The sequence below is a fragment of the Macrosteles quadrilineatus genome, unplaced genomic scaffold, assembly GCF_028750875.1.
Source record: "Macrosteles quadrilineatus isolate MER2022 unplaced genomic scaffold, UCM_ALF_1.0 Scaffold_3__2_contigs__length_128488019, whole genome shotgun sequence".
In the NCBI taxonomy this organism is placed as follows: Eukaryota; Metazoa; Arthropoda; class Insecta; order Hemiptera; family Cicadellidae; genus Macrosteles; species Macrosteles quadrilineatus.
Window position 1 is genome coordinate 68,462,954 of NW_026542596.1, and position 27,120 is coordinate 68,490,073.

At 33.8% G+C, this 27,120-nt stretch overlaps 2 protein-coding genes across 9 annotated transcripts in view; one reads left to right on the forward strand and one right to left on the reverse strand.

The window, feature by feature from the left end:
- The first annotated feature begins 1,314 nt into the window (after positions 1-1,314).
- On the forward strand, positions 1,315-7,615 carry LOC128988780 (uncharacterized). The gene is made up of 3 exons (XM_054410411.1): positions 1,315-1,430; positions 5,550-5,633; positions 6,730-7,615. The coding sequence occupies exons 1-3, from the start codon at positions 1,391-1,393 to the stop codon at positions 7,026-7,028; spliced, it is 423 nt and encodes a 140-aa protein (XP_054266386.1). The 5' UTR covers positions 1,315-1,390; the 3' UTR covers positions 7,029-7,615.
- Positions 7,616-8,453: 838 nt separating this feature from the next.
- LOC128988779 (putative thiamine transporter SLC35F3) overlaps positions 8,454-27,120 on the reverse strand; it is a 67,423-nt gene continuing 48,756 nt past the window's right edge. For all 8 annotated transcript variants that reach the window (XM_054410405.1, XM_054410403.1, XM_054410407.1 and 5 more), the window contains one exon: positions 8,454-10,851. In XM_054410405.1, the coding sequence (XP_054266380.1) occupies positions 10,737-10,851 (115 nt within the window). In that variant the 3' untranslated portion in view covers positions 8,454-10,736. The remainder of the gene's footprint in view (positions 10,852-27,120) is intronic.

A 27,120-nucleotide genomic window follows, 5' to 3' on the forward strand; every position in this document is an offset into this window, starting at 1 on the left:
TTTGGAAAATCATGGGCTTCAATATTATACATAAAACATAAGGAACATTTGTTTCAAAAAATTTTTTTAGGTAAAAAAAATATTTTGGAAAATAAAATAAAAATAAGTTCGCCTATAAGTAGGCCTATAAATATTTGAAAATAGCCACTTTGTTCTAAATTTTATGAGGATTACAAATATATAATAATATAATGAAGTAGATTTGAAAATAAATAAGTTATGGGCAAAAAACAGATTTTTACTGGCCATGAAATGTACGGGAATTGTCCTTAAATGCCAGACTATGTCCTTAAATTTTTAATGGGCAATAATTTTATTAATCGCTAGTTGGTTAGGAGCACATATAAGGTTTATCACTTTATCAGATGTTTGTTTTACATTTTCATCATGTTCAGGGTGGGTCCATTCAGCTTGCAGTGCTGCGGAGTCTGTAGAGAACTACATTTGTGGACTTTTTCTTCTTTCCTTTAATTTTGGGATGACATTTTATAACTTTTTTCATAAACTTAATGTTTTTCATGAAGGTTGATTTTTGAAATGTAATTTCTTCTAAAATGTTTAAATTGTAATACACTATTTCTTAGCTACAACCTTTATATAGTAATAAAAAGTGTTTGTACAATAATTTGTTGCAATACTATTATATTACTAACCTAAACAAATGATTTTTGAACTGATACCGCATAGTTCAAAAATCATTTGTTTAGGTTAGTAATATAATAGTACTGCAACAAATTATTCAAACACTTTTTATTACTATATAAAGGTTGTAGCTAAGAAATAGTGTATTACAATTTAGCCCCTTCTACTGTACGGAATAGCCCCACCCCCAGGGCTATTTCGTACAATGTAGCTTTTTTTAACTACCAATTTTACATGTAAAAAAATGCAATATTTCCATAATGTTTATATACAATCAGCAGCCAAATAATTAAATTATATATTGCTTGTGTTTACATTACTTTTACTTCGTAATTTGCAATGTAACTACGAATCTCCCTTATGTGTACGGTATAGCCCAGCTCTCCCCTACACATCTTTTGAGAAAAACTAAAACAGTAATTCTTTCTTCAAACAATGTCTGGTACCATAATATTTTGGTTTTTTTCAAATCAAATAAATACACTAGTTATATTTCCCACATTGATTATACCTTTCTATCAAAAGTTACCTAAGCACCCCATAAAAAATTCCATACGTAAATAAAATAGACCTTAAAACTATTAATTTATTCATACAATTACTGCACATTTGTTGAGTGTGACTTTGAGTAGAGGTAGAGGAGGAAGGATAGACTTCCTTGACCTCAATACTTTCACTCTATACTCCAGCTCAGCTCAGTTGTAATGTTATAATCAGCTGTTTTCTCACATGTTAACTGTGATGTAACATGAAGTTTCTACTGTTACTTTCGTTAATCCCTCTTCTGGGTGAGTTTTAATTTATAAATTTACAATAATTATTAACCATCTTATCTGTCACATGTCATATAATGTTTCTTGTTCGGCTTTGTCTTTGCCTTATATAGACATATTTAATTAAATTTTGTTAAGTTTTGAAAGCAGATTATGTAGTACTATTAATAGCAGCTATACCCATACCTTGCAACAGGGTCAGTATTCAAAAGAGACAATGTTGGTTCTTTGAAAATGGCTTTAAAATGGTTTCACACCTACCATTTAATTTAGAAACGAAATTCAGACTGTATTACTTAACTTGATAAAAGTATGTTTTTGTTAGCTTATAGACTGTGAACACTTATTTAAGCTACCTTGGATATAAACTCAATGATAGATTTAATCCTAGGACTGGCAATATGTTTAAACAGCTTATAACTCATTTAAAATTATTCCGAAACCGAATAATTTTGATACCATTCGAAAGATGAGATTCCAGACTTCCATTTTAATACATAAACGAACCTTATAGCATTAACAGATCTATTTCATAATCGTTACAACTTTAATTAAAATTTAGGCGCAAGACGATTTTGGGTTTGGCACGTCAATTCATTACTCATGTTCAATAAATCGTAGCGCCGATAATCTTGCATGAAACCGGTTGTGGTTGGTACCAATAGTAAGATTTGTTCTGAAGTTTGTTTTCGTATCAAGAACCATGTGATTATAATGTCAAACAATATGGGAAATAATATTTAGAAATCAGCTGACATTTAAAATGATGAAAATCGTCATTTTCAATCTACATAATTAATACGCTACATGAAACTTTGTCGGTTGAACTCCTCAGCCATTTCTTAACCGATTTTATCCATTGACGTCTCATTGGAAAGAGCGTGTCGCGTAGATTTGCAAACTGGCCTTACATTTTTGAAAAAGTCTTTTGGACTCTGCCCAAGTGGCTTTGAAAGTTCCCATGTTATCCTTATGAAGGTCATAATTGTTTACATTTTGATCAGCTGTATAATTTAATTGCTGTTATTTATTTACTATTCGAGTTTGTGTAAACATAACCCCCAAGACGGATCGTGTTAGTCTGGTTGTATCTTAAATTTGTGTATTTATCGTTGTTTTGTGTCGCTATGACGGACCGTGTTAGCATGATTGTAACTTAAATTTCTGCATTTATCGTTGTTTTGTGTAGCTATAATTAGTTTATTTGTTGTTTTTTTCTTTCTTTTAAATGCCTCCGACGCGACGACAACGAACCATATACAGGTGGCGTAATCGTGATGACGACCGCAGCTACAGAACAGTGGCGCGTAATAGATAGGCTTAACTCATCACTAAAGTCAGCTAGCACCTGACCCTCGACAACCTCAACTATAAGTTACAAATGCGCCCTAACACTACCCCAAAACGACTTTTCGTTCTCAATTGGCCCTCTATCAATGACCTGTGTTGCCTGTACAGCGAGGCATTTTGAGAAGGAGAAAACCGGCCGGAATGCTTTAGGTTTATCAATAACGAAGATAAACATGGTCTGAGTTACACACCGGTAATCTTTGAGTTGACTCTTTTAACTCATTGTAAATATGACTGTTATTCGTTTTGAAATAACTCCTGTAATACTTCTTAATTGCTCTTCAATTGCTCGAATTCGAGCAACATGTACACTAGTAACTAATAAATCAACAAAGGATTGTGTTAGCGAGATGTACCTACATGTTGAATGGTTTGTACTGTAAACGAAAAGCTATCACAATAGTTCCAAACCTGTCAATAGTGTATTTTTCTAACATATTTTAGTGAAATTATAATCATGTTTGCTGAGTATATCTTACTACTGTTTACACAAAAATATAATCTAAAAATAATTCTCATAACACTCAGGATAAGAGTCTAGGTTGACATGGCAATGATTAAAGAATCTAAATATTATTTCCTATACCATGAATAATTTATTTTACAATTACTTATTCCCTGTAAAATATTATTTCACCACACTATGATGTTTTTGGCTGTATTACATACGTTAATTGGTGGCTGAAAGTTACGTTTTGCTGGCCATACCAGCTGTCATCGTAGATTTGGCGACCGAGCAGGTTTTTACAGCCCGGGGCCGCAAAATCAGCTGTCCGCTACTTAAAACATGAATGCATTTTAAATACACAATCAAAATCCATAGCATTGCAATAGAATTGTGCTACTGTCACCGTTGCCTAGCAACTATTTATTTTTTTTTTTTTTGCTGATTCCTCAAATAATTTCTTCACATAACCTTAAAGTTGTAGTTCAGTTGAGGATTCATTTTCATGTATTAAACATTATGGAGTGAGTATTATGTAGCGAGAAACATAGTTTGAAAACTAGAGAGTTCAAAATAGATTTTGGCGGTGGAAAGTTTTAGTCGTACCTGACTACAAAAACAGCTGTTTTTGGCGATTGTCAATTAAATTGTATACAATATTATTACATATTCTGAAACTACAATAAATTCCCTACAATTCCCTCTGAATCTATGAGGCTGATTGTAAACATTTTATTTGGTTTTAAAAATGTCATAAAAATTATGTTTTTGTAAAAAATCTTCAAAATTTTACATTCCGAAGTAAATTACTCAGAAATGTTAGAATTCAACTACATATAGGCCCTAACTATATATTTTCAGAAAGATCTTTTATTTCCCATTGTGCAGTTTTATATTTATTGTCTATTGATGCATTCTATTATTATTACCTACATGACAAAAAAAAATTGGTAGTTTTTCAAAAAAGAAAATGTATGTAGAATCTATTTATTTATAATTTTATTTCTATGAGTAGGCTACTTATAAAACAATGATATTTCTACGTAGGTAATTATATTTTACAACCTTTACTGTAGATAAAATGTGTAAAAAAATTATTTTGTGGTTTTCTTGTAGGTTGATTTTGAAATTTCTAATTTGCATAATCCAAAAATTTGCAAACCTTTTACTACTACGCCTAAACGCATTGCTAGGAAAAAAGTATTTTTATATTATTATATTCCACATTTTTCACTGAAACAGAAAATATACTTATATTCACAAATAAATGTTCTGTGGCAAAATATATGACACCACTACAAAGGGCCAAAATATACCCACCACTAGTGAATAAAATGCCCGCCATATCTAGGGGGTATTGAAAGTGGCCGACTTTGGTGTGCTCATCTGAACCGTTTAGGAATGTGCTAGAAACTTGAAATTTAGTAGTAGGCCTATTGCAGTATGATATCTTACATTAAAGGTGAAATTCGCAACAAAATTTTTCAAATTCCAACCCCGAAAAATCCAAAATGGCGGACCTCTGAAAACGACAAAACACGTTTTTTTTTAACGGCTGTAGTTTGAAAACGGTAGGAGCTAGAAAAGATTTGAAAGAATTTTCACAGTCAGGAATTAAATTGTCTACCAAGACATTCTTATGCGTTTTTAGAAAATCACACTCCTTTACCTTCAAAAAACGCCCTACTTTCAAAATTTGGTATAACTCTTTCAAATGTTTAACGGTTTTCGCTACTTTTCCCAACCTAAGTAAATTATTTGTTCAAATATTATTAATGCTTTGTGTTTTCCTTGGTTTACTTAAAATTTTAGTTACTTAATGTTTTTTTGTAACTTTACTCCTTGACTCCCAAAACTTAGGTTTAATGTCAAAATGTGAAAGTTTTTGTGAGCTTCATGTTATTCTTATGGGGAAGAACATTGAAATTTAATGACTTTGGTATGGTCATCTGAATCCTTTAGAAACGTGCTAGAGACTGGAAATTTGGTAGTATTGTAGTAAGGGATCCTAAGTTAATGGTGAAATTTGCAAAAGACCCATTTTCAAGATTCAACCGTACCTTTAAATTGTGTTACTAATTAATAATTACTAATTATAAATTGGCAACATACAATCAAGTACCATCTACTTAGTTAGATTTATTAAACATTACTGCAAATAACGTACAAATGTCTATCTTTACTCGACATATCTGTCAGCACATCTAGGGTTCATCCCAGTGTCTTTTTATAGGGATATACAAAGCTAAGTTTTAAAATGCATGTTTTTGTACAGTGCAGTACTGTGTTCTTTTTTCATGGTTACAAAAGCAGTTTCCTGATTGTTTGTTTCATTTCAGGGGTCCAGAGCAGAGTTTTGTTTCCTGAGGAATTAGTTTCATTCTTATCCTTTGTATATTCTGTTATTCCTCCAGTCAAAATAGGTATGTTGCAGCAGGTAAACGAGTATAACAATACTTTTGTATATTCACAAATTAAGGTAATTGTTTGCGGAATATTATTGAAGATTTTTACAAATATGAAATACTAAAGTGAAAATGCCAGTATAGTGAGACAGACCAAGAAAGGCAAAATGTTGATAAGGGTTGACTGAGGACAATTAAAGTACATAATTTATCCATCTAAAAGTTTCTCTGTGCTCTGCTAACAAGCCTAAAACTCTAAGGATCACTCCAAGCAAGTTTACTCTAAAGGGTGAAGGCTGCTTGGTCTATTTGGCCTAGGGCTGCAAATGTCTTAAATCTGACACTTATCACATTATTATTAATTGGAGTGATGCAAAGAATCAAGTTTGTAATTATATAGCAAGACTTCTTCTACCCAGGTCAACCAAAACCATGATAAAAGATTAGCTAAGGGAATTGACCACAAAATGTGGGTAGTTTACAACGGCTAGGTGAAGATAAAGTTCAGAAAACAATAGTCATTTATGAAATGGATTTTGTATTTTATACAGTTTTAGATTTTTTCAGATGATACTGTCAGAGCTACTCTCGACACTAAAAAGTTCTTATGAGATTCGAGATTCTACTGGTATTTAAAGTTTCTTATTTAGTGACAGTCCTACTTGTTATAACAGGCCAACGACTCATATTTACTTTTTCTTTGGGCAAAAAACGTTGTCATCTTCTCTCAAATATTTTAAATGCAGGACCAACATTTTTATTTATTTTATTTTAGGTTAGTAGAGCAATCCAACAACGTAATTTGTTTTGTAGCTGTGCTATGGTTGAAATAAATGTATGACAGTTAGTAACTATTTATTTACTTAGTGAATAAAATAGTAAATAATAAAACATTTAATAGTAAACAATAGTTCATTTAAACAAAAACCCTTTAAATTCCAACCATTGACAACTGGAACTGAGACAACCTTGCTAAATGTTGGTTTATTAGGGTTAATCAGGTGTCTTTTACTGTAAACTGTAATTAGTGTTTCTAGCAAAACATTTATTTACTCTTTTACTCTTATTTACTTTTTGCTTCATTGCAAAATATTACAACCTATGTTATTGTTAGGTCAAGACAGCAGAGTCGGAGCTGGTTTCCGAGTGGGGCCAAACGCAGATTTCCAGATCTTGTTGGAGTTGGGGCCTCAAAGTGAGACTCAGTCATTGGGGCCTGACGGGGTTAACACTAGAGATGCGAGGACTCCCAACCTACATAAGAGCTTGAAAAGTAAAAAACACAACTTCCAGACAAAGAACAAAACCCTAACTGAAGCTAAAGAGAAACCCAACTCACACACTACTGAAGACAACTCAACTGTAACTAAAACAATGGAGACTGCAACCCATAACTTCACTGAAAGTTCCTAAAGTTTCAGAAATTAATTACATTAATTGTATTATGTTGATAAGTAACTGACAAAATACTCAAAAGTGTCTGTATATTGAAATAATTTTCATCTTGTTAAAGTTATATTTATGATCTGAACACAATATTGTATTAATCAAATATCAAGTTGAGAGACATTGAGATTATCTAGTGTTCCATTTACATATAAACTGTGGGCATTTCTGGCATATTTTTCATTTTGCATTCATATTGCATTAATTCTGCAAAGGATGAGCAAAACAACTACCGGTAGTTGAAAACAAAACAAAATATTTTTGAAGTCTGCAAACTAATCTGCCAACACAAAAATGTATACTGGAAAAAAGTATATTTCATTAAGTCATGAACGATACATTTGTTGACATCAGCCCTCACAGTAAATATCTACATTAATTTAATTCCGGATGTGATTAACAATCTGTTATTGATGTCAATTGTACAAAAAATTATAAACACATTTGTAGGCATCTTGAAACTAACCAGAAACAAGTCTTTATAAGTGAAATAGTTTTATAGTCATGTTTCATGTTTTATTGAGGTAAAAAAGAGTCAAGTCCAATTCAACTTTAATTTTTTTAATGGTTATAAACAACAATTAATACATCAATAATATACAACACATGATTTTAATATGAACGTGGTGTTTTATTTTGTATCTCTTTACCCTGCAAGATGTTTTATTATATTTGTTTAAACATTTTTTAAGTTGTAATAATTTATGAAGGTGGTTTTAGAATAATGTTGCCATATGAACAAAAAAAGTAATAAGGTTAACACACATGAGATTCTATAGCTTGTACTTATAGGTTACACAATTTATATTTGTGTATTGAGGGGTAAAGGGTGTTGGGATAATATTTGCAATGTTTGTTCATCGGTAAAATAAACTGTGTTTTGAATATATTGTAACATACATATACTGTTTACATTCTACATACAAATTGAATAAAAAAGATGAATATTTTATAGAATGTATTTACTTTAATCATTTCCCCAACTTTTTAGATATACTTTAATCAAGTGTAACAATAGTACCCTAATTATTTCCAAAGTCAAAGGGAAGAAGTGTTTTGCTGAGGAGATTAGAATTTATCTTTGTATGTGTATGTTCCTTATTTTATACAAAGTTGGCTTTGGCGCACAAGTTTAGATTTTGAATAAGGAGTGAGTTTTAGACATCGAACAACAAATATAACAACAACCAAACATACAAGATACTGTACAATATGACTATTTACATTGTACAAGGGATGGTTTCAGTTTTTGTTTGAAGAGAGTTCCACGTGTTTGGTTGACAATTTGAAAGATACAACAGTAACATTTATTTATTCAAGACTAAGTTTTTGATTTGTTTTGTAATTTGATATAAACCAAAAACAAATCTCCAAATACAATCAATGTTATAGACTGTCGATTATATAGTTTATTTATAAAAAAAATTATTATTAAATTAAAACTGTATTAACAATATTATATTTTATAACATGTAAAATTTAAGGTTCCAAAAATGTGGTTCCACCTTTCGGATGTATTTAGCCTAAGAGCCAGTTGTATATTTTTATCAAGTTCAATTAAATGCATCTTGGATTATAAACAACATCTTTTGAATAGTTATTTGAGTTGGATGTAAAATACTAAATGTTTAGCGTCCAAAGGCTCGTTAAACTAAAATATACATTAATTTTGTTAAATTTATCGACGGTTTTATATATTGTTTTGATGAGTACATTTTTAACCTGGTAGTTTTTAGTTAGAAGATTCTATTTTCACTTTAGAATGTGTAACACTACAGTACACGAGCTGTGGACTTAGAGTCTGCACATTAGAAAAAGCACGTCAAAATAAGTGAATCCGCAAGCGAATGACATGACACGCCACCTACCTTCCCCCACTACCTTTCCAAGGAGCGTTAGTTGGCCTTTAGCTACGAGGGTGTAAAGTTAGGCATTTTATGTTTCAAGAGGATTAAGAACAGGCCAGTGATTGACTGATTGGTTTTCAACAGGACATTTTCAATTTGAAATATTTGTAATTATTTTGAAATTTATCCACAAATATTTACCTATTTTGGACTATTTGAAATGTTGATGCTATATGAATTTTATTAGGTTTATAAAAGAGCATTTCCAGTAACACGTCACTTACTACTGGTGTTACTATTAGCCGCGCGTGTACTGGAGGGTTGGTTAAACTTTAATAAATGTCCGATTAAAAATAAAAATATTGATTTGACCCAGAATTGATTAAATGCTTATATAGATGAGATTTTTTTTATTGAAGTGAGATTCAAAAATAAATATTGAATGAAGTAAAATATAATAAATTATGTTCATACGATACCTATACCTGAAATTGCCCAAATACCTGAATTATTGTGGTATGTGCACTTAACCAGCCTACTTGAAATTAGAAGAGACTTTACATACATAGGATTTTATGTCATTTTACTCAATAACTTCACAATGAATATTAAATAAATGAATAAACCTCAAACCTTAAGCTGACAGTGCGTTCTTTGATATAAGTTTTAGTCAAGAGAAAATTAATACACATTTATGTTTATTAGGTAATTTATATTACCTAATAAACATATATTAGGTAATTTATTATACGGTAATTCATAAATACAAAAAATTAGGTACCGTATTCGCAAAACCAAATTCCATCATATCATAACAATATGTTTGTTATGATTCCTGATCTATGAAAAAAATCTTCTGGGTTTTTAAATCAGATTTCTGTGAAGATAACCATATCAAACATTACTACTTTTTATTAATGCAAACAAGAGAAACTGTGTGCAATCAAAGAATGTTTTTGCTCACACAATGCAATAGTTTACAATCCTGAGCTTTAAATAAATGTTGTTATGATTTATATTTTTAAACACAATAAATATACCAAATAAAGCACTATCAGGTTGTTGAATGGCCAGAATCTTTAGAGCAAGTTTCTCTCATGTTATGTATATTAGTATTATAAAGTGCTTTCTTTAATTCCTCCTAAAATTGGAAATAAGACATGCAAATACATCAAAGTATTAACATAATTGAAAACACAGAAAATACCATGAGAGTAAAAATTGTATTGTAGGAAAAAAAAAAATAATAATAAGAAAGAATAAAAATGTAAAATAAAGTTTGATAAACTTTTTTTTACCATAATTTAATTGCAAAGATAGATAAAAACAAAACATTGATTTTGTTACTGTGTGTTGTGATTAGAGTGGTGTGTCTGGATTTCAAGGATTCACTTTGTTACCTACTCCCATGTGAAGCATTCAGGAACTCTAGAACTTCGAGTTACTACAAAATCCCCAAAAATTGCAAGAAGGAGAAACGAGTTATTTTTTTAATCATAAAATTATAAATAAATGTGGAATTATCTTAAAATTAAAACCTCCTTAGAGGGTATAAATGCCCCTTGTACTGGTTATTGTTTGTTAAGTTAGCTGAATAGAGTATTCGAGATAAAAAATATCTTCCTTAACCTTTGGGGTATAACAAACAAAATATGAGTTGAGTTAATCCAGATGTGAAAATATTTTCATAGATACACTGTAAAACTCACAACATTTTAAAAATTGCTCAAAGATAGGAAAACTTTCAATAACCAAGCTTAATCCAAATGAGGAAAACACTAAGTTTTGGTAGCTACAGTTGTAATGGATAATCCGGTCCTGGATCCGGTCATCTGACACGGCCGGATGGAGAGCGCAAGTGTGACCGGATGTAACCGGTCCGGTAATCTATGACCGGTCGTTGCTGGTTAGCTTGGGCTCCATGTCTATGTCGTCGACTCCACCTTAAAAATACAATGAAAGTAATTATTGTTAGCTCAACAGAAAACCTGCAATTGACTATACTCTGTTCACAATATCTAGGCGGTTTGACAGGAAGCGATTCCATCCCATCTACCTTACCCTGACTTTGAAACAACAGCCGACAGCTGATATATACCTATCATTAAGCTAAAAAAAAATTGGTGGGGGAACCCAGTAGGAAGGGAAACCTTCCCCTTAAACCGCCTAAATTTTATAAATGAACAATGAATGAATGCACAACAACAATGAACAATGAATGTAGTTTATATGTAATGCTAACCAACTTTCAGGAAGTAACTTTTACTTTCATGTAAAACATCAGCCAAAGCTAACATTTGAGAGTGAAAAAGTACCTAGTCAAGCTTTAATTTTTCTAGAATGATGCCTTAGAAGCAGGTTTCCAAAAATAACCTCATGACTTTAGGATGACAACAACAAAAAATACAATTACTTATGTTACCATTTATATTCACCTTTTTTATTCTTGGTAATTAAAATGTTGGGTTGCTATGACACATCTAAGTTTTCCTACCCTCAATCAATTTTTGTATCACCCACTTTGAGAGTTGTTATGTCAATGGCTTTTGAGTACTATGCGACAGATATATCGGCGTTTACTAAAATCTCTAAGGGATATACAGAGGAAGGTTATTTTAACAAAAAGTAGCAAAACGGCCATTGGTGACCTGCATGTTCATAGGATACACTAACAACCATTTAGCTAAAAGATTCGCCCAATCCAATGATTCGAGATGTATGTCTAAACCAAGGATTATGAACACCTCACTATGCCCCAGTGGTTGTAGTAGGCTATATCGCTACAAACACACAGGTCACCAATTATTTGCCACACAGGACGGGAATCGAACCAGAGCAAAAGAATGCCACTGGCCAAGTGACACACGCCCTAGCCTTCTCGGCTATCTGTGCTTGGAGACTGAGAAGTCAAAAACCGGTATTTAAGCTGACACCAACGATTGCGAACAGATAGCGCTACAGCAGGTTGTTCAATGCGTTACAAGGTAGCAGCACTAGTTAGTCACGGACACTTTAGATGATATTTTTCAGTTGAACCACTACAGTGATCATAAATTGTGTCACCGGTATTGAGGCTTTGCTGCAAAAAACTATTTTCCTAAAATGGCTATATTATAACCTTATCAAACTAAATTAAGGTTAAATTCTATATTAAATTGTAAACTAGATGTCTTTTGATTTTATGAGATTTTGCTTTCAAACAATGCTATCAGAACATTACAATTTATAAGAAAACTTGGAAATTTACAACAAAAACTAAGTTTTATTTAATGATTACTACAAATAGCCGGACTTTTCTTTGTTATATATTTGTTATTGTCATACAGGGCGTTTATTTAAGAATCATCAGGTTTTAAAACATTTTATTGACGTTAATGTTAAACAAATACGGATATAAAATTTATCAACATTAAACTCTTAAATTTTTTATAGATACCCCTACAAGTTGTCAACGTGTCGTCCATTAGCTGTGGAGCAAGTTTCCAATCTATGCTGTAAATTGTCCAATACACCGGCTAGCATCGCAAGGTTGGTTGATTCTACGGCATTGCAAATTCGTCCACAGAGCTCTTGAAGTGTTTAAGGCATTGGCGGTATATAAACTTTGTCTTTTACATAGCCCCATTGAAAAAAAATCACACACCGAATGATCAGGGGATCTAGGGGGCCATTTGAGAAGGGTAAAGTCATTATCGTTACATTTGCCAATCCACCTCAGTTTTTCAGTTTTTAAGAGAACTCTTGCGCGACCACTGCTTTTAAGTTTTAATATACTTCCAGAGTTCCTAAACTGGCGATACCACCTTAAAATGCTTTGGTGTGTAGGAGGAGTCCGTCTAAAATGCCCCCTCAAACTCACGCTGGATGGTTATTAAAGATGAACTTGAGTCATAATGAAAAACACAAAATGTTTTTTCTTGAATTGTAATCATTTTGAAAATGATGCAAACACGTCCAAGAAAAAACCAAGTGTGCCAAAGGCATGGATTACATTAATATATTTAATGCCAGCTGGTTATAATTCATTTGTTATTGTTTTGAACTTATAATTGTTACTATGAAAATACAAAAACTGTGAACCAAACTCTCAACTTATTTCAGTTTTATCTAACTTTTATTCTTATAAAACTAACTAACTTTAAACTTGAACAACTAACTATTTGACATGGTAGCAGAGCTGCAACGATCCACCTGTAACTGATATTTATTTCACTTATTTGTACTGTCTAACTTCAACTGAACTTTGAACATGACGACTCGACTAAGGAAGAAGGCTGCCACTCTCACGGCACGTGTGAAGTCTACCTTTGCAGAGGCGACTACACTGCTTCACGCCGAGGACCCTTCGAGGAACGCGCTACTAGCGACGCTGGCAACTCTGCAAGGCTATTCAGCTCGCCTAGAAGCCTTGATGGAACAGATTGACCTAGACACAGCCAACGGGTCGGCAACTGTGGAGGGTACCGACGACGCCGAGGACCTGTTTGGTATCGTACTTGACAGTGAGCAAGTAATATCAACCTTGAAGGTAAGACTAGAAGCCTTCAACACGAAAGCTATCAATGATCATGCCAATAATTCAAATGGTCTTTCGTCCAAGCGAGTGTTGGAAAATCCACGCAGTTTAGTACAACTACCTAAACTAATCCTTCCTATGTTTGAAGGTAACATTCTTAAATGGCAAGAGTTCTGGGACTCGTACAACTCTGCCATTCACAGTCAGCAATATTTAACTAAAGTAGATAAATTCAATTATCTTAACTCCCTTTTGAATGGAGAGGCCAAACTATGCATTGCTGGTCTACAATTAACTGCTGACAATTATGACGTTGCCATTTCTTTACTCCAAGAAAGATTTGCTAACAAACAACTCATTATCAATTCACATTACAAAGCCTTGATGGATTTAAGTCCCTTAAAATCGAACGACACTGGAAAACTTAGGAACTTATTCGATGTTATTGACAAACACATCAGGTGTCTACAAAACTTAGGTGAAGATACCAACTCGAATTTCTTTTTTTCTCTGATTATGAGGAAACTTCCTCTGGATATAGTCATAAAAGTAGAGGAAAACAACGTAGATAATACTCTTGATGCCACTAAATTATGTAGTATAGTAAGAAATATAATCGTAGCTAGAGAAAAGTCACAACTTTTATTAGGTTTTGGATCAACAAAAACTTCCATATCACCATCAGAAAACGGAAACTACTTTCGTACCTCAGAAAAAGGTAATTTTTCAACTACCCAGGCCCTTCCATCGACCGAAAACAGAACTGCAACCTGTATTTTCTGCAAAGACGACCACTGGAACGACCAATGCCAGAAGTAGAAAACTTTAGAAGAAAGAAAAAGTAAGGTTAAAGGTCTCTGTTTTATTTGCCTGAAGAGTGGACACAACTTAAAGGATTGTAAGGTAAGCAAACCTTGTGTATATTGCAAACAAAGGAAGAACCATCATAGAAGTCTTTGTCCCAAAAGATTTTCACAGTCTCTTAAGCCTCCCGAAAATTGTGCTGTCAATCCCGAAGTCTGTAGTGAACCTTCTCTTGTTACGGTTAATGAAAATGTGATTTTGCAAACGGCTAAGGTTTATTTGACGAGTAATGGCTTGACAGAGCCTGCTAAAGTTTTGTTTGATACCGGGAGTCAAAGATCTTATATCTGTACTAATCTTGCATCAAAACTTAAACTAAAGAGCGATAACACTCAGGTGGGGAGTGAGCCCCTGATTACTACTTGACCTGTATCACTTGTGTTCCTCAGTTTTTTATAAAATTTACCGGGAAATTTTTGGTTTTACTATTCAAGTTTTATATGTAAATATTCACATTTTAGTTTTGTACAATATTCGGAAACCGGTTTTTTATTTTGAGCAACCGGTTGTATATAATAAAGGTTTTTCTGATAAAATTTCAAGTTTCTGCCCATTTTCAAGATAATAGTGGACTAGAGATAAGACTCCAGTGAGTGACACAGCAGAAGTTGACCTTTGGATATTCAGATAAGGAAGCAGCTGAAGCTCAACAAGCCAGGTTCTTTATCTACAGTTTACAACTGCAAGTTTATCTGCTTTAAACTGGAACTATTGACATATTATTATTTTATTTGACACTATTATTTTGACATATTTGATTTTATTATGGCATATTATTATTTTATGCTTTGTCTGAAATCATTGAGTCATGCTTTCTGGATCATATTTGAATTTAATTGATATATTTTATTGATACAATTTAATCAATCAATTGTCAACGCATATCAAACTATCATAAATATATATGAATATATTTGAATGAATGAATATATATGAATTGTAGTATCAATTGATTTTGTATATGATTTTGGAAAACAAAATGGAATCCAAGTTTCAAACAAATGATCTGGTTATTGTAAAATTAAGAGGCCATCCCCACTGGCCAGCCATCATTGATAAAATAGAAGTGAAAGGAAAATCACATATATTTAAGGTGACCTTCTTTGGAACTAGAGAAACTAGTGTGTGTAGGTGTGGTGAATTGAGTAGCTACACCGAGCACAAGCACATTTTCTTCAATGGGAAAACAATTAATGATAATCTAAAATTGGCAATAAATGAAATTGACGAAGAAATAAGAAAAAGATCAAAGACTAAGCCATTAAGAAAATCAATAAACAAAATCTGTATTTCTAACAACATTTCAACAGAAGTTTCCCCATATTCCCCTGCCCCTGAAAACACCTCAACTACAGTAACTGGGAATAAACACAGTATTAGTACCACCCCAAGGCTATCAGAAAAAAATAGGTCAGAGGGGAAAAGTGCTGAAATCTCTCAGGAAAGTGACTCGTCTAGTAGTAGATCAATAACAAAAGATTTTCATACGCAAATTCTCATAAATGAACTTAACAGAGCAAAAACTGAAATTTTGAGTCTGAACAGTGCCATAAACTGCCTTCAAAATGAAATACAGACAATGAAAAACAAAACTCAAGGTTGTATGCATTGCTTCCCGGCATTAAGGAGTTCAGAACCGGACAATAACCCCTGGATAAAACCAACTAACTCCATTTGTCGCAACAAGATAAATTTACATACAACAAATGTGGAAAACGCCAATCGATTTGCTGTTCTTTCTACGGAACTCTCTGAGACTGACTCAACTCAGCTCAGTCACATGGTGAAAGGTCCCACTAGTCAACATGAGCAAAGAGCAGACCAAGTTGATGGAAATGAACTTACAATAAACTCAAATATTGAGCTAAAAGTAAATTTAAACAAAGTTTCTAAAGTAACAAACACAAATTCACATCATAGACAGTTTAAAGAATCTCAAGGGTGTCAAAAACAATCTATTGGCACACCAAAACATAAGATGCTTATTTGTGCTGACAGCCATGGCCGAGACTTATCTTTTAATATTAATAAGCTTTCAACATCTCATGAGGCGGTCGGGTTTGTACGACCAGGGGGATTGGCTGAACAAATTTTAAACAACAACAATATCGATGGTGAGAAACTAAGTCAAGAAGATGTTTTGGTAATAGCATGTGGAGCTAATGACATTGCTCGCAATGAAGCAAAGACTGCAATCAATGTGATAAGCAAAACTCTGCAACAATGTAGAGATCTCAAAATAATTTTATTAGATTTTCCAATCAGGCATGATTTGGAAGAATGGTCAGTGGTGAATGAGGAAATCAGGAAATCAAACAAAATACTTGAAGATTTAAGTATGCAGTATTCAAATGTGTCATTGATGAATATTAGCTTGGCTGAAAGACACTTATACACTAAACACGGCCTACACTTAAATCGTAAGGGGAAGCAATGGCTGGCAAGAAGGATTTGTGATATTTTATTAAGAAAACCTGATTCTGAAACAGCTTTTACATCTGGAAATAACACTAATGATAGCACTATAATATCCCCCCTACAATCACCAGCAACAGAAGTCAATAACATTGAGACACAACAACAGATGACGCTAAATGACGCTGAGGGTGGAATATCTACTTCAAGTTCACAGCTAGAAAGTGTTATGGAGAATAATGTAATGTCTTTGGAAAACCTCCCAGCAATACATCCAGCACTACCACCATAAGTATAACTGGCGAAATCAACAGTCAACAAATACAACTATTATTTTTTAACATCCAGGGTCTCAAGGGAAAGGAAAACATGTTGGACATTTTTAATTCCGTTAAGAAGTACGACATTATTTGTCTAAATGAACATTGGCTGGTTGATGAAGAAGTTGAATTTTTACATGTTACAGGTTTTAAAAATGCTTCTTTTTACTGTAGAAAGGATCATATTAGAGGTGGTGCTTGTATTTTGGTGTCAAACAAAATTAAGTATGATGTTTTGAAATTAGACTGGCTGTGTGTGGAAAAGAACTTTGAATGTTCTGGCGTATTTATCAAGGACCTTAATCTAATAGTTGTATCTGTTTATCACTCAACAGCTGGAGATAGTAACCTCTTTCTGACTAACCTGGAGCTTCTGTTAATTTATTTAAAGAATTTTAAGAATAACATTGTTATTGGTGGGGATTTCAATGCGAAATTCGACGTAAATAGTAATCTTCCTAGTGCTAAACAGCTGATATATCTTCTTAAGCAGTTTAATTGTCACTATGTTAATAATAAGCCCACTCGAAACCTAGCCTGTTTGGATAATATTTTTACAAACATTTCAGCTAAACTATACTCAGCTTCAGTGACTTACCCTGATATGTCAGACCACGATGGACTTGATCTACAAGTTAATGTGTACAATACTCAAACAGAAGCTGCAAAAATTACTTTTATAAGTAGAGATATTTCTTTAAGGTGTCTTCAAGAATTTAAATGGAAATTATCACAAATTGACTGGCTACAATTATTAAACCTAAGAAAATTACCTGCAGAAGATATGTTCGATCTATTTTTTTATAAAATGTTGAATACTTTTTATGAATGTTGCCCTGAGAAGAAACTCGTCAAGAAGGAAAACCACCATAATAACTCTGGAAATTCATGGTATACTCATGAGTTGAGGGAGATGAAGAATAGAACAATGGCATACCGTACAATCTATCAAGCAACTTCTGGCGAAACTGCTCGTAACGCTTATTCATTGCAGAAAAGTGTATAAATTAGCTGTTAACCAAGCTAAATTAGCAGCTAATGTAAGAAGCATTGAATCTGCCCCCAATAAGCATAAGGCAGCCTGGAATCTGATCAAGAAAAGTTATGCAACTAAGACCCAAGATGACGAAGTGAAGATCACTCCTGAGCAATACAATACATACTTCATGCTCTGTGCTTCATGCTTCAGCTCTGTGGAAGAAGCCAGAAGCACCATCGACCAGCCGGAAGTGTCTGCGGAAGAGCTGCTAAGAAGATCTGACAAATGCAAAACCCAACTTGAATGGAAGTATGTGTCTTGTGGTGAAGTGGAAAGTGAAATGTTGGCTATGAAAGCTTCTAAAAGCAGAGATGTGTTTGGCCTGTCTTGTTACATAATCAAGTTTGTTATGAGTGAAATCTTGGCTCCCCTGGTTATGTGTATTAATGCTTGTTTAAAGGAAGGTGTTTTTCCTGAGTCTCAAAAGCTGTCTAGAGTCGTACCAGTGTATAAAAAGGGGGAGAAAAATAATGTAAAAAATTATCGCCCTGTATCTTTATTACCTATTGTAGGCAAAGTGATTGAACGAATTGTAAAGCGCCAGGTATCCACATTTTTGGTAAATTTGAATATATTTTCTAATTGTCAATTTGGTTTCATTAATGGAAGATCAGCCACGAATGCCATTGATTGCATAATTTTAAAAATGTTGGAAGCGTTAGAAGACAGGAGTCTGGCTCAGATCACTGCATGTGATCTGAGTAAGGCTTTTGATTGTATAGATCATAAAATTCTTTTGAATAAATTGGAGCACTATGGCATCCGTGGTTGTCCTCTTCAGTTTGTTTGCTCTTATTTGAGTGGTCGGTCACAATATGTAGATGTAAAAGGAAAGTATTCAAACTGTACTAACGTTTTGACAGGGGTGCCTCAGGGCTCTGTTCTTGGCCCTTTGCTTTTTTTGGTGTCAGTTAATGACTTGCCACTTCATATTGAGGGATCATCAACCACAATGTTTGCGGATGACACTACTTTTTTAACTATACATTCAAATTACAATAGTCTTAAGATAGCTGTAGATAAAACAATGGAGCAAGCTGGTGTATGGTTTGGTGCTAATAACCTAGTTCTAAATGTAGACAAAACACAAAATCTTATTTGCCTAACAAAAAATAAGAATATCGGTTGTGAGGTAGTGGACAACAAGGCTGTAAAGATTCTAGGTGTGCTTATTGATAGTGATCTGTCCTGGTCTTCCCATGTTGATTATGTCTGTAGAGTTTTATATTTGTTAGATAATTTAAAAACTGTTGTACCTGATAAATATGTTAGAGTAGCCTATTTTGCTTTTTTTCAATCTGTTTTAAGTTATGGTTTGATTCTCTGGGGGAATAGTAGTTGTATTGAAGATGTTTTGTTACTGCAGAAGAAAGCCTTGCGAATAATAACTAGATCTCAATTTAAAGCTCATTGTAGGCCTTTATTTACCAGCACTAAGATATTAACTGTAATTAATCTGTATATATTTGTATGTTTAGTTGATGTAAAAAGTAATTTAAGTAATTTAGTTGTTAGAAGGGACTGCCATACACATGATACAAGACATAACTCTTTGCTCCAAATTCCACAACATAGACTTAGTTTAAGTGCCAAGAACCATTCCATTTTGAGTTTAAATATGTTCAATATACTTCACCCTGAATCAAGACTTTTACCAGATTCTGTATTTAAAGTTAGACTTTACAGCTGGTTAACTGTAAATCCTTTTTATCATGTTAAAGAGTATTTTGATTTTAACAAAATACAACTGTGATCTTTTAGTAAATCCGCATGCACCTAATGTTTAGTTATAGTCTCATTGTACCTGTTTAGTTAAGTTTATAACAAATTTTGACTTGGCCTATTGTATAAATGTATATACTTAATGGCAATAAAGAGATTTGATTTGATTTGATTTGATTTGATTTGATTTTATCTGTATTTACCTTTGGTAATAAAGATGCAAAAACCTTTGAAACACAAAATGTAACTACCGGACTCATACTAAGTGATGGTCAGGTTTTCAATCTCAGTTGTAATGTAGTGCCCCAAATCACGGGAAAGTTAAGCAGTACCTCTAGTATTGATGTTTCCCAGATACAATCTCGGTTTCCATCCCTTACTTTTGCCGAGGGTCAAAATGAGGATTCAGTCATTGACTTGTTAATAGGAAATGATTTCTACTTTGACCTTATAACTAATGAAAAGATCGAAGTACTCTCTGGTTTGTATCTAATAAGATCTAAGGTTGGCTGGATTTTAAGTGGGAGGGAAAAATCACCAAATGATGCAAAATCAAACACTTACTCTACGTCCTTTCTAACTATGTCACAACCTACAAATGTTTTTAATTTAAGGAATCATTTTGTGGAACCAGACTCACAGTTTGTACAAGATTTGCATATTAAAGACCTATGGAGTTTGGATAGTATAGGGATTCGTGATTGCCCTCATCAAAATGATGATGATATAGCTTTGGGTCAGTTCAATGAAACTATTAAGCTTGAAAATAGTAGGTATTCGGTTGGTTGGCCTTGGAAGGAGTATCCCCCTGACTTACCAAAAAACTACAATTTGTCTCTTTCAAGACTTAACTCACTTTTGTACCGTTTTAAAAACAAATCTAGTGTGCTTGAAGAGTACGATAAAACAATCAAGGATCAACTCTGTAACGGAATTATTGAAAAGGCTCCTCCTAACGATGACTTAACAGTTTGTCTCTATATCCCACACCACCCAGTTATCAATGAGTGTAAAATCACAACGAAACTAAGAATTGTGTATGATGCATCATCAAAGAGTAAAAAGACAAATAACAGTTTAAACGATTGCTTGTACCGTGGACCGGTAATTTTAGAAGATTTGTGTAGTCTACTTCTCAGATTTCGTATGAATCCTGTTGGTATTGTTGCGGACATCGAAAAAGCATTTCTTCAACTAAATTTACAGGAATCTGACAGGGATGTCACTCGTTTTTTGTGGCTTAAGGATACATCCTCTCTTTCACTAGACAACAATGTTGAAGAGTATAGATTTTGCAGAGTACCATTCGGAGTAATTTCTAGTCCTTTTCTATTGAATGCAACTATACAACATCACTTACTCCACTCTCAACTTTCTGGGGTTTCTGAACGTTTGAAACATTCATTTTATGTCGACAACATGATTACTGGAACTCAGACCAGTCAGGATGCGGTTATTCTTTTCCAAACGAGTGAAACTATTTTTTCACAAGCTAGTATGAATCTAAGGGGTTGGTGCTCTAATTCTAAGCTATTTATGGCAAGTATTCCTGATGTTAAAGTTACTACTGAAAATGAAGACAGTGTTTGTGTATTGGGAATAAAATGGGATACAATCAAGGACACGCTCTCTGTAAAACCAGTTAAAGTTGAACCTTGTGTTGTAACGAAGAGGACTGCACTGAAACTAGTAGCTTCCATTTTTGATCCTTTGGGTTTATTTACTCCTGTAGTTTTGAAAGCTAAGTTATTCATTCAAAACTTGTGGCTTGAAGGCGTTGATTGGGATTAAGAGCTGAACTCAGAACTTACAAAGGTATGGATGCAGATTCAATCAAACCTACTTAAAATTCCTGAGGTATGTATTCCAAGATATGTTGGAATCATTGGTGATACTTTAGAGTTACATTGTTTCACTGATGCATCTAAAGATTGTTACGCTACAGCTGTTTATTTGCGATTAAAGAGTAATAATACATCCACGACAAAATCAGTACTTATTTTCTCTAAATGTCATGTAACCCCCAAGTCAAAGCCAAACATCACTATACCACGATTGGAATTACTTGGTGTTTTAATTGGGGTGAGATCATTGAAGTTTACTGAAACTGCGCTGAAGACTTCTGTGACACGAAAAATACTTTGGACAGACTCACAATGTGTTCTCCATTGGTTGAATACAAATAGGATACTACCAAAGTTCGTTGAGCGAAGACTCTCAGAAATTAAATCACATACCGATGTAGAGTTTCGTTACGTACCTTCTAGTAACAATCCTACAGATTTTGCGACTCGCGGATTGACTATTAATGAGTTGCAGGAGAGCCAGTTATGGTGGTCAGGCCCTGAAATTCTAGGTTCATCGGAACATGAATGGCCACGAAATGACTTTAATCAAATCACTTCAATGTCAGAACAAACTTACCAAGACACATTGAACATTTGTGAACTTCCCACATCTAACCAAGAAGTTATGGCTGCAACTCAAGAATCCACAAGTAAAGGAAGTCCTTTTGACATTGATTGTACAAAGTTCTCGTCTCTAGATAAACTAATTCGAACGACAGCATATTGCAAACGAGCTATTAAAGCATTCAATAAACTTTCAACTCCATTTACAACCAACAAATTGAGTTTCGAAGAGCTTCATGAGTCTACTTTATGTTGGTTGAGATACATACAAAGCTTGCATTTCAGCACTAGTATTAAAAGCTTAAAACTTGGCAGGACTGATCATCTCCAAAAACAGTTAGGGTTGTTTTTGGATGAATATGGAATATTGAGATGTAGAGGAAGACTTCAAAATGCTTATTTGTCATCGGAAATGAAATTTCCTGTGCTTTTACCTAAAAATGACCACTTTACCAATTTGGTAATAAATGACTATCATGTAAAACTACAACATGTTGGTGTTCAACACACTTTATCGGAAGTTCGAAAACACTATTGGATTATTCAAGGAAGATCTCAAGTGTCTAAGATTATCAGACAATGCAAGAAATGCAGAAGATGGGATGGAGGTCCATTCAAAATGCCGTCTTTCCCTCCCCTACCAATGGAATGTGTTACCCAAAATATTCCTTTTTCATACACTGGTCTAGATTACTTTGGTCCGTTGTACGTGAAGAGCAATGAACTCACTAATGACTCAAGAAAGGTATATGGTTGTATTTTTACATGCTTAACTGTTAGAGCTATTCGCCTAGAACTGGTCAGTGATATGACGTCAAGTGAATTCTTGTTGGCTTTGAAGCGATTTGTAAGTAGAAGAGGAAAACCTTTGGAGATATATTTGGACAACGCTCCACAGTTCAAACTAGCTTCTTCATTCTTAGAGAATATCTGGGAAAACAACTTCGTAGATGATGACGTCTTATCTTTTGTACATAGCAATGGGTGTAAATTCAACTTCATCCCCGAATTCGCTCCTTGGATGGGAGGATTCTACGAACGGCTCATTTCTAGTGTAAAAAAATGTTTGAAGAAAACTATTGGACAATTTAAGTTGACATACACACAGCTAGAAACTGTATTATACGAAACTGAGGCCATTTTGAATTCAAGACCTCTTGTGTACGTTTCTTCCGAAGACATATGTCTCAGTGATGAAATCATAACACCCGGACATTTTTTGAATTTCCATGGTAAAAATGGTTTGATTGGAAATTTAAAGTCACATAACATCCAAACTAACAAGGACTTCGAAAGAACATCAAGAAAAAACATTCTTGAAATTTGGAAAAAAGGAGAAAATGTGTTAAGTTTATTTTGGAAGATCTGGCTTCAAGATTACTTAATGAGCCTACGTGAAAGAAAAACAACTGAAATGAAGCAGAAAAAAGGAACTACAACAAACAAACCAAATGTTGGAGAAACTGTTCTGATCCATGAAGCACTACCACGAGGAAGTTGGAAAATGGGCAGAATAGTAGAACTTCACTCAAGTCGAGACGGAAAAATAAGAAGTGCTACAGTAATTCTCAGCTCGAAGAAGAAAGTTGTACGTCCCTTAAATCTCTTATATCCACTAGAATTGAAGAATTATTAGTGTTTGTCCTTCGCCCGGAGTGTGCCAAAGGCATGGATTACATTAATATATTTAATGCCAGCTGGTTATAATTCATTTGTTATTGTTTTGAACTTATAATTGTTACTATGAAAATACAAAAACTGTGAACCAAACTCTCAACTTATTTCAGTTTTATCTAACTTTTATTCTTATAAAACTAACTAACTTTAAACTTGAACAACTAACTATTTGACACCAAGACTGATTATTGAACAGCTGATTATGAAACTTGGAAACATGCTTTTTAAGCACATGTTTCAAATATTAATGTGGGGCAAGAACACCATTAAAACCTGATGATTCTTTTATAAAAGCCCTGTATTATTCAAAATTAGCCTAATTAATAAAATAGTGACAACAATACAGTTAAAATTCAACAAAAGGTAATGGAATTAAAAGGAAAACCAAAAAAGTCTAACTAAATACAAATTATTGGCCTAATCTTAGTTTTTTTTATTTAAACTCAGCAATTTAATTAAAACCAAGTCATCCATTTTCTAACCGTGAAAAAATATTTACACATACTTTTACTTTACCATGAATTAATTATATACATACAGACTTCTCAGTCGTACTTATTGCTTATTTTAAATCCAATTGCCAAAATTGTTAATACGGTACAATTATTACGCCGGTATGGTAAAATATGTAAACAAATTGTTAAACTAATAAAAATAAAGTAAGAAACACGAAGTGATGAGCGTGGCAACGAGCTAGGGCATAGGCACATGAAGACAGAGGAACTAGAACGGAGAACTGGCAACAGCGCACGGGAGAAGTAGGGAGGACAAACACACTGCTCAAGCGCTACAATGCATTAGTGGCATCCTGTCCACACACTGTTGATATATACCGAATTGCGGCAAGGTGCCACTATTAAAAACTAGTGTTTGATGTCAAAATGGAGTGTTCATTAGAAATAACAATGTACACAAGGTTTTTCCACCTTCCTTCATCCACTGGTGGCCGCAGTTTGAAAGATGCCACAATTTGGTGTTTGCGAGTATTCGGCAAAGAGCCGTGTGTGTGTGTGTGTAAGTGTGATAACTTGAGTATAAATTATACGATACACTATGAGAACAAGGTTTTATTGGGTAAAAAATAGTTTTTTCCCCGTTTTTAACCCCAAAAATATAAAGTTGTACAATATCCATACAAACTGTTTTGTAGAGTTAAAAAACTAATAATATCCTACATTGTAGCGTTGTTGTATGGCTTCAGAGAACATTCCAAAAACTCTGCATTTTGAATTCCTGTGTTGTTCTAATGGGCAGTATAAGTAAATAATTGTTTGTTTTATTATGGATAGCCTATATTTTGATCAGATTAGGCAAACTTAATTATTTCATACTAAGCAATTAACTTTTCACAAAAAAGCCACTTTTATTACCTTTCCTGGAGCAGCAATCCAACTTCGGTTTAACAAGTCCTACTTACGCGTTAAACATAATGTTATTTAAATAAAGAATAATCTGACATCATCGTAAAGGATGTATTTTGGTAAACATACAATCAGGCAAATTGAAGTCCACTAAGTCTGCAGGTTTGCTGCACGGAGGTATTTTAGTTTTAGTGACCAGTGCATGTTAGTCAAAAGCCCTTGAAGGAGTGACAACCTCACCCCCAGGGCCGGATTTACCTTTATGCCGCCTGTAGGCTACAAGTCCTCATGCCGCCCCTTATATACGTATATATTTACTGCTGAAAACATATTTATAGGGAAATTACCCCCGCTCTACCTCGTGGTAATATTTGGTTATTCATGCGCACAGACTAATTTTTGCCGATCTGCACAGTACCGCTCGGTAGTCGGCGATCGAAAATACACGTGCAAACATAAAATATAACCTACGAATACTATTTACTATATAATCATTCCACTCAATCATACCAATCAACTCCACCTGTATACTATACAAAATAACATGTATCATAAATGTTTGGATTTATAATGTTAATGTTACGTCAAATAAAATACATTTGAGATCATTCTTATATATAAGAAATGTATACATTTCTGTGCTATTGAATATCTTTTAATACTGGAAAATTGTAAAATTAAATTTAGATAGTTCTGCAAGGTGAAATTTAAGTTGACGAAATTATTTGAATCACTGGTTTATTAGTTGAAATATTTACAACGACAAAAAAACTTCGTGTATAGTCCAATACAAGTATTTCATTGAGCGATTAACAAAACTGATAACAGTGATAACTAATTTATTGTGTATACAGTATTTAAAAGGCTTTCTTGCGAGCTTTTTTAGTTGAAAACTCTTTAATGAGATCTTCATAAGAAAGCTTTTTTGTTAAATTAGCTTCTATACATAGTAGGGAAAGCGAATTCAGCCTGGTTTCAGAAATGCTTGTTCGTAAATAGTTTTTAACTCGTCGCAGACAGGAAAAGCTGCGTTCTCCCGCGCAATTTGTTGCAGGTATACACAAACTTATTCGCACTGCTATGTCCAAGTTAGGGTAAACATCTTGCAAGGAGTTCCTCCTCAAAAATGTAGAAATTCCTTCCAACGTTTTATTTGAAGGATTGTCCACTCCCACCTCACAGTGTTTTCGGAAGTGAGTGCACTCATCACTAAAATCTGAATCCAAGTCAATTCGGTACATTTGATGAAGGTTGGTGGCCTTTTTGATAACAACTGATAAACACCGTGCCGCTTTGTGCACTACGCTACCCTGTACCACCGAACCGACTGACTGTATGGTAGTGTAAGGGTCAGTGGTGGGGAGGGGGCTGTCGGCTGTCACGTCGGCGTCGTGGCTGCCGCTCCTGGTCGTACATCCACCAGCTGCAGCCCGCCTGAGAGTCGCCAGCTTCCAGTGTTGCCAACACCAGATCGCCGCTCGCTGCGTGTTGGCGCAATGCGATTATATTAGATTGTGTAATAATACGTATGTCGAAATAGAAAATAAGAATGTATGAATATTCTAAAAGCTTTATTTAAATGACATGTATACTTGAATTCGTAAGGAAAATATTGCATGTAAAAAAAAATTATTTTAATTTTTTAAATCTGCCGCCCCTAAATTTTGCCGCTCTAGGCTGCAGCCTACTTAGCCTATTTAGAAATACGGCCCTGCTCACCCCCTTTTCATTAGGCCTTAGTTCCAAAATATAACATTTTCAGTTTGTATTAGTTATTGAACAGGGTATATTGTTTCTTAGGTGCTTTGTCTATAGAAGCAAGGGGGAGAGGCCCATCTGAAAAAAAAACTGTGGAAGTGGACGGGATGGGTAGTCTTTATTAGTTGC

Excerpts from the sequence above, each read along its gene's own strand:
- LOC128988780 (XM_054410411.1), top strand. The coding sequence starts at position 1,391 with ATGAAGTTTCTACTGTTACTTTCGTTAATCCCTCTTCTGG. Across the intron at positions 1,431-5,549 it reads TTCGTTAATCCCTCTTCTGG|GGGTCCAGAGCAGAGTTTTG; the intron begins GTGAGTTTTAAT and ends GTTTCATTTCAG. Across the intron at positions 5,634-6,729 it reads TATTCCTCCAGTCAAAATAG|GTCAAGACAGCAGAGTCGGA; the intron begins GTATGTTGCAGC and ends TGTTATTGTTAG.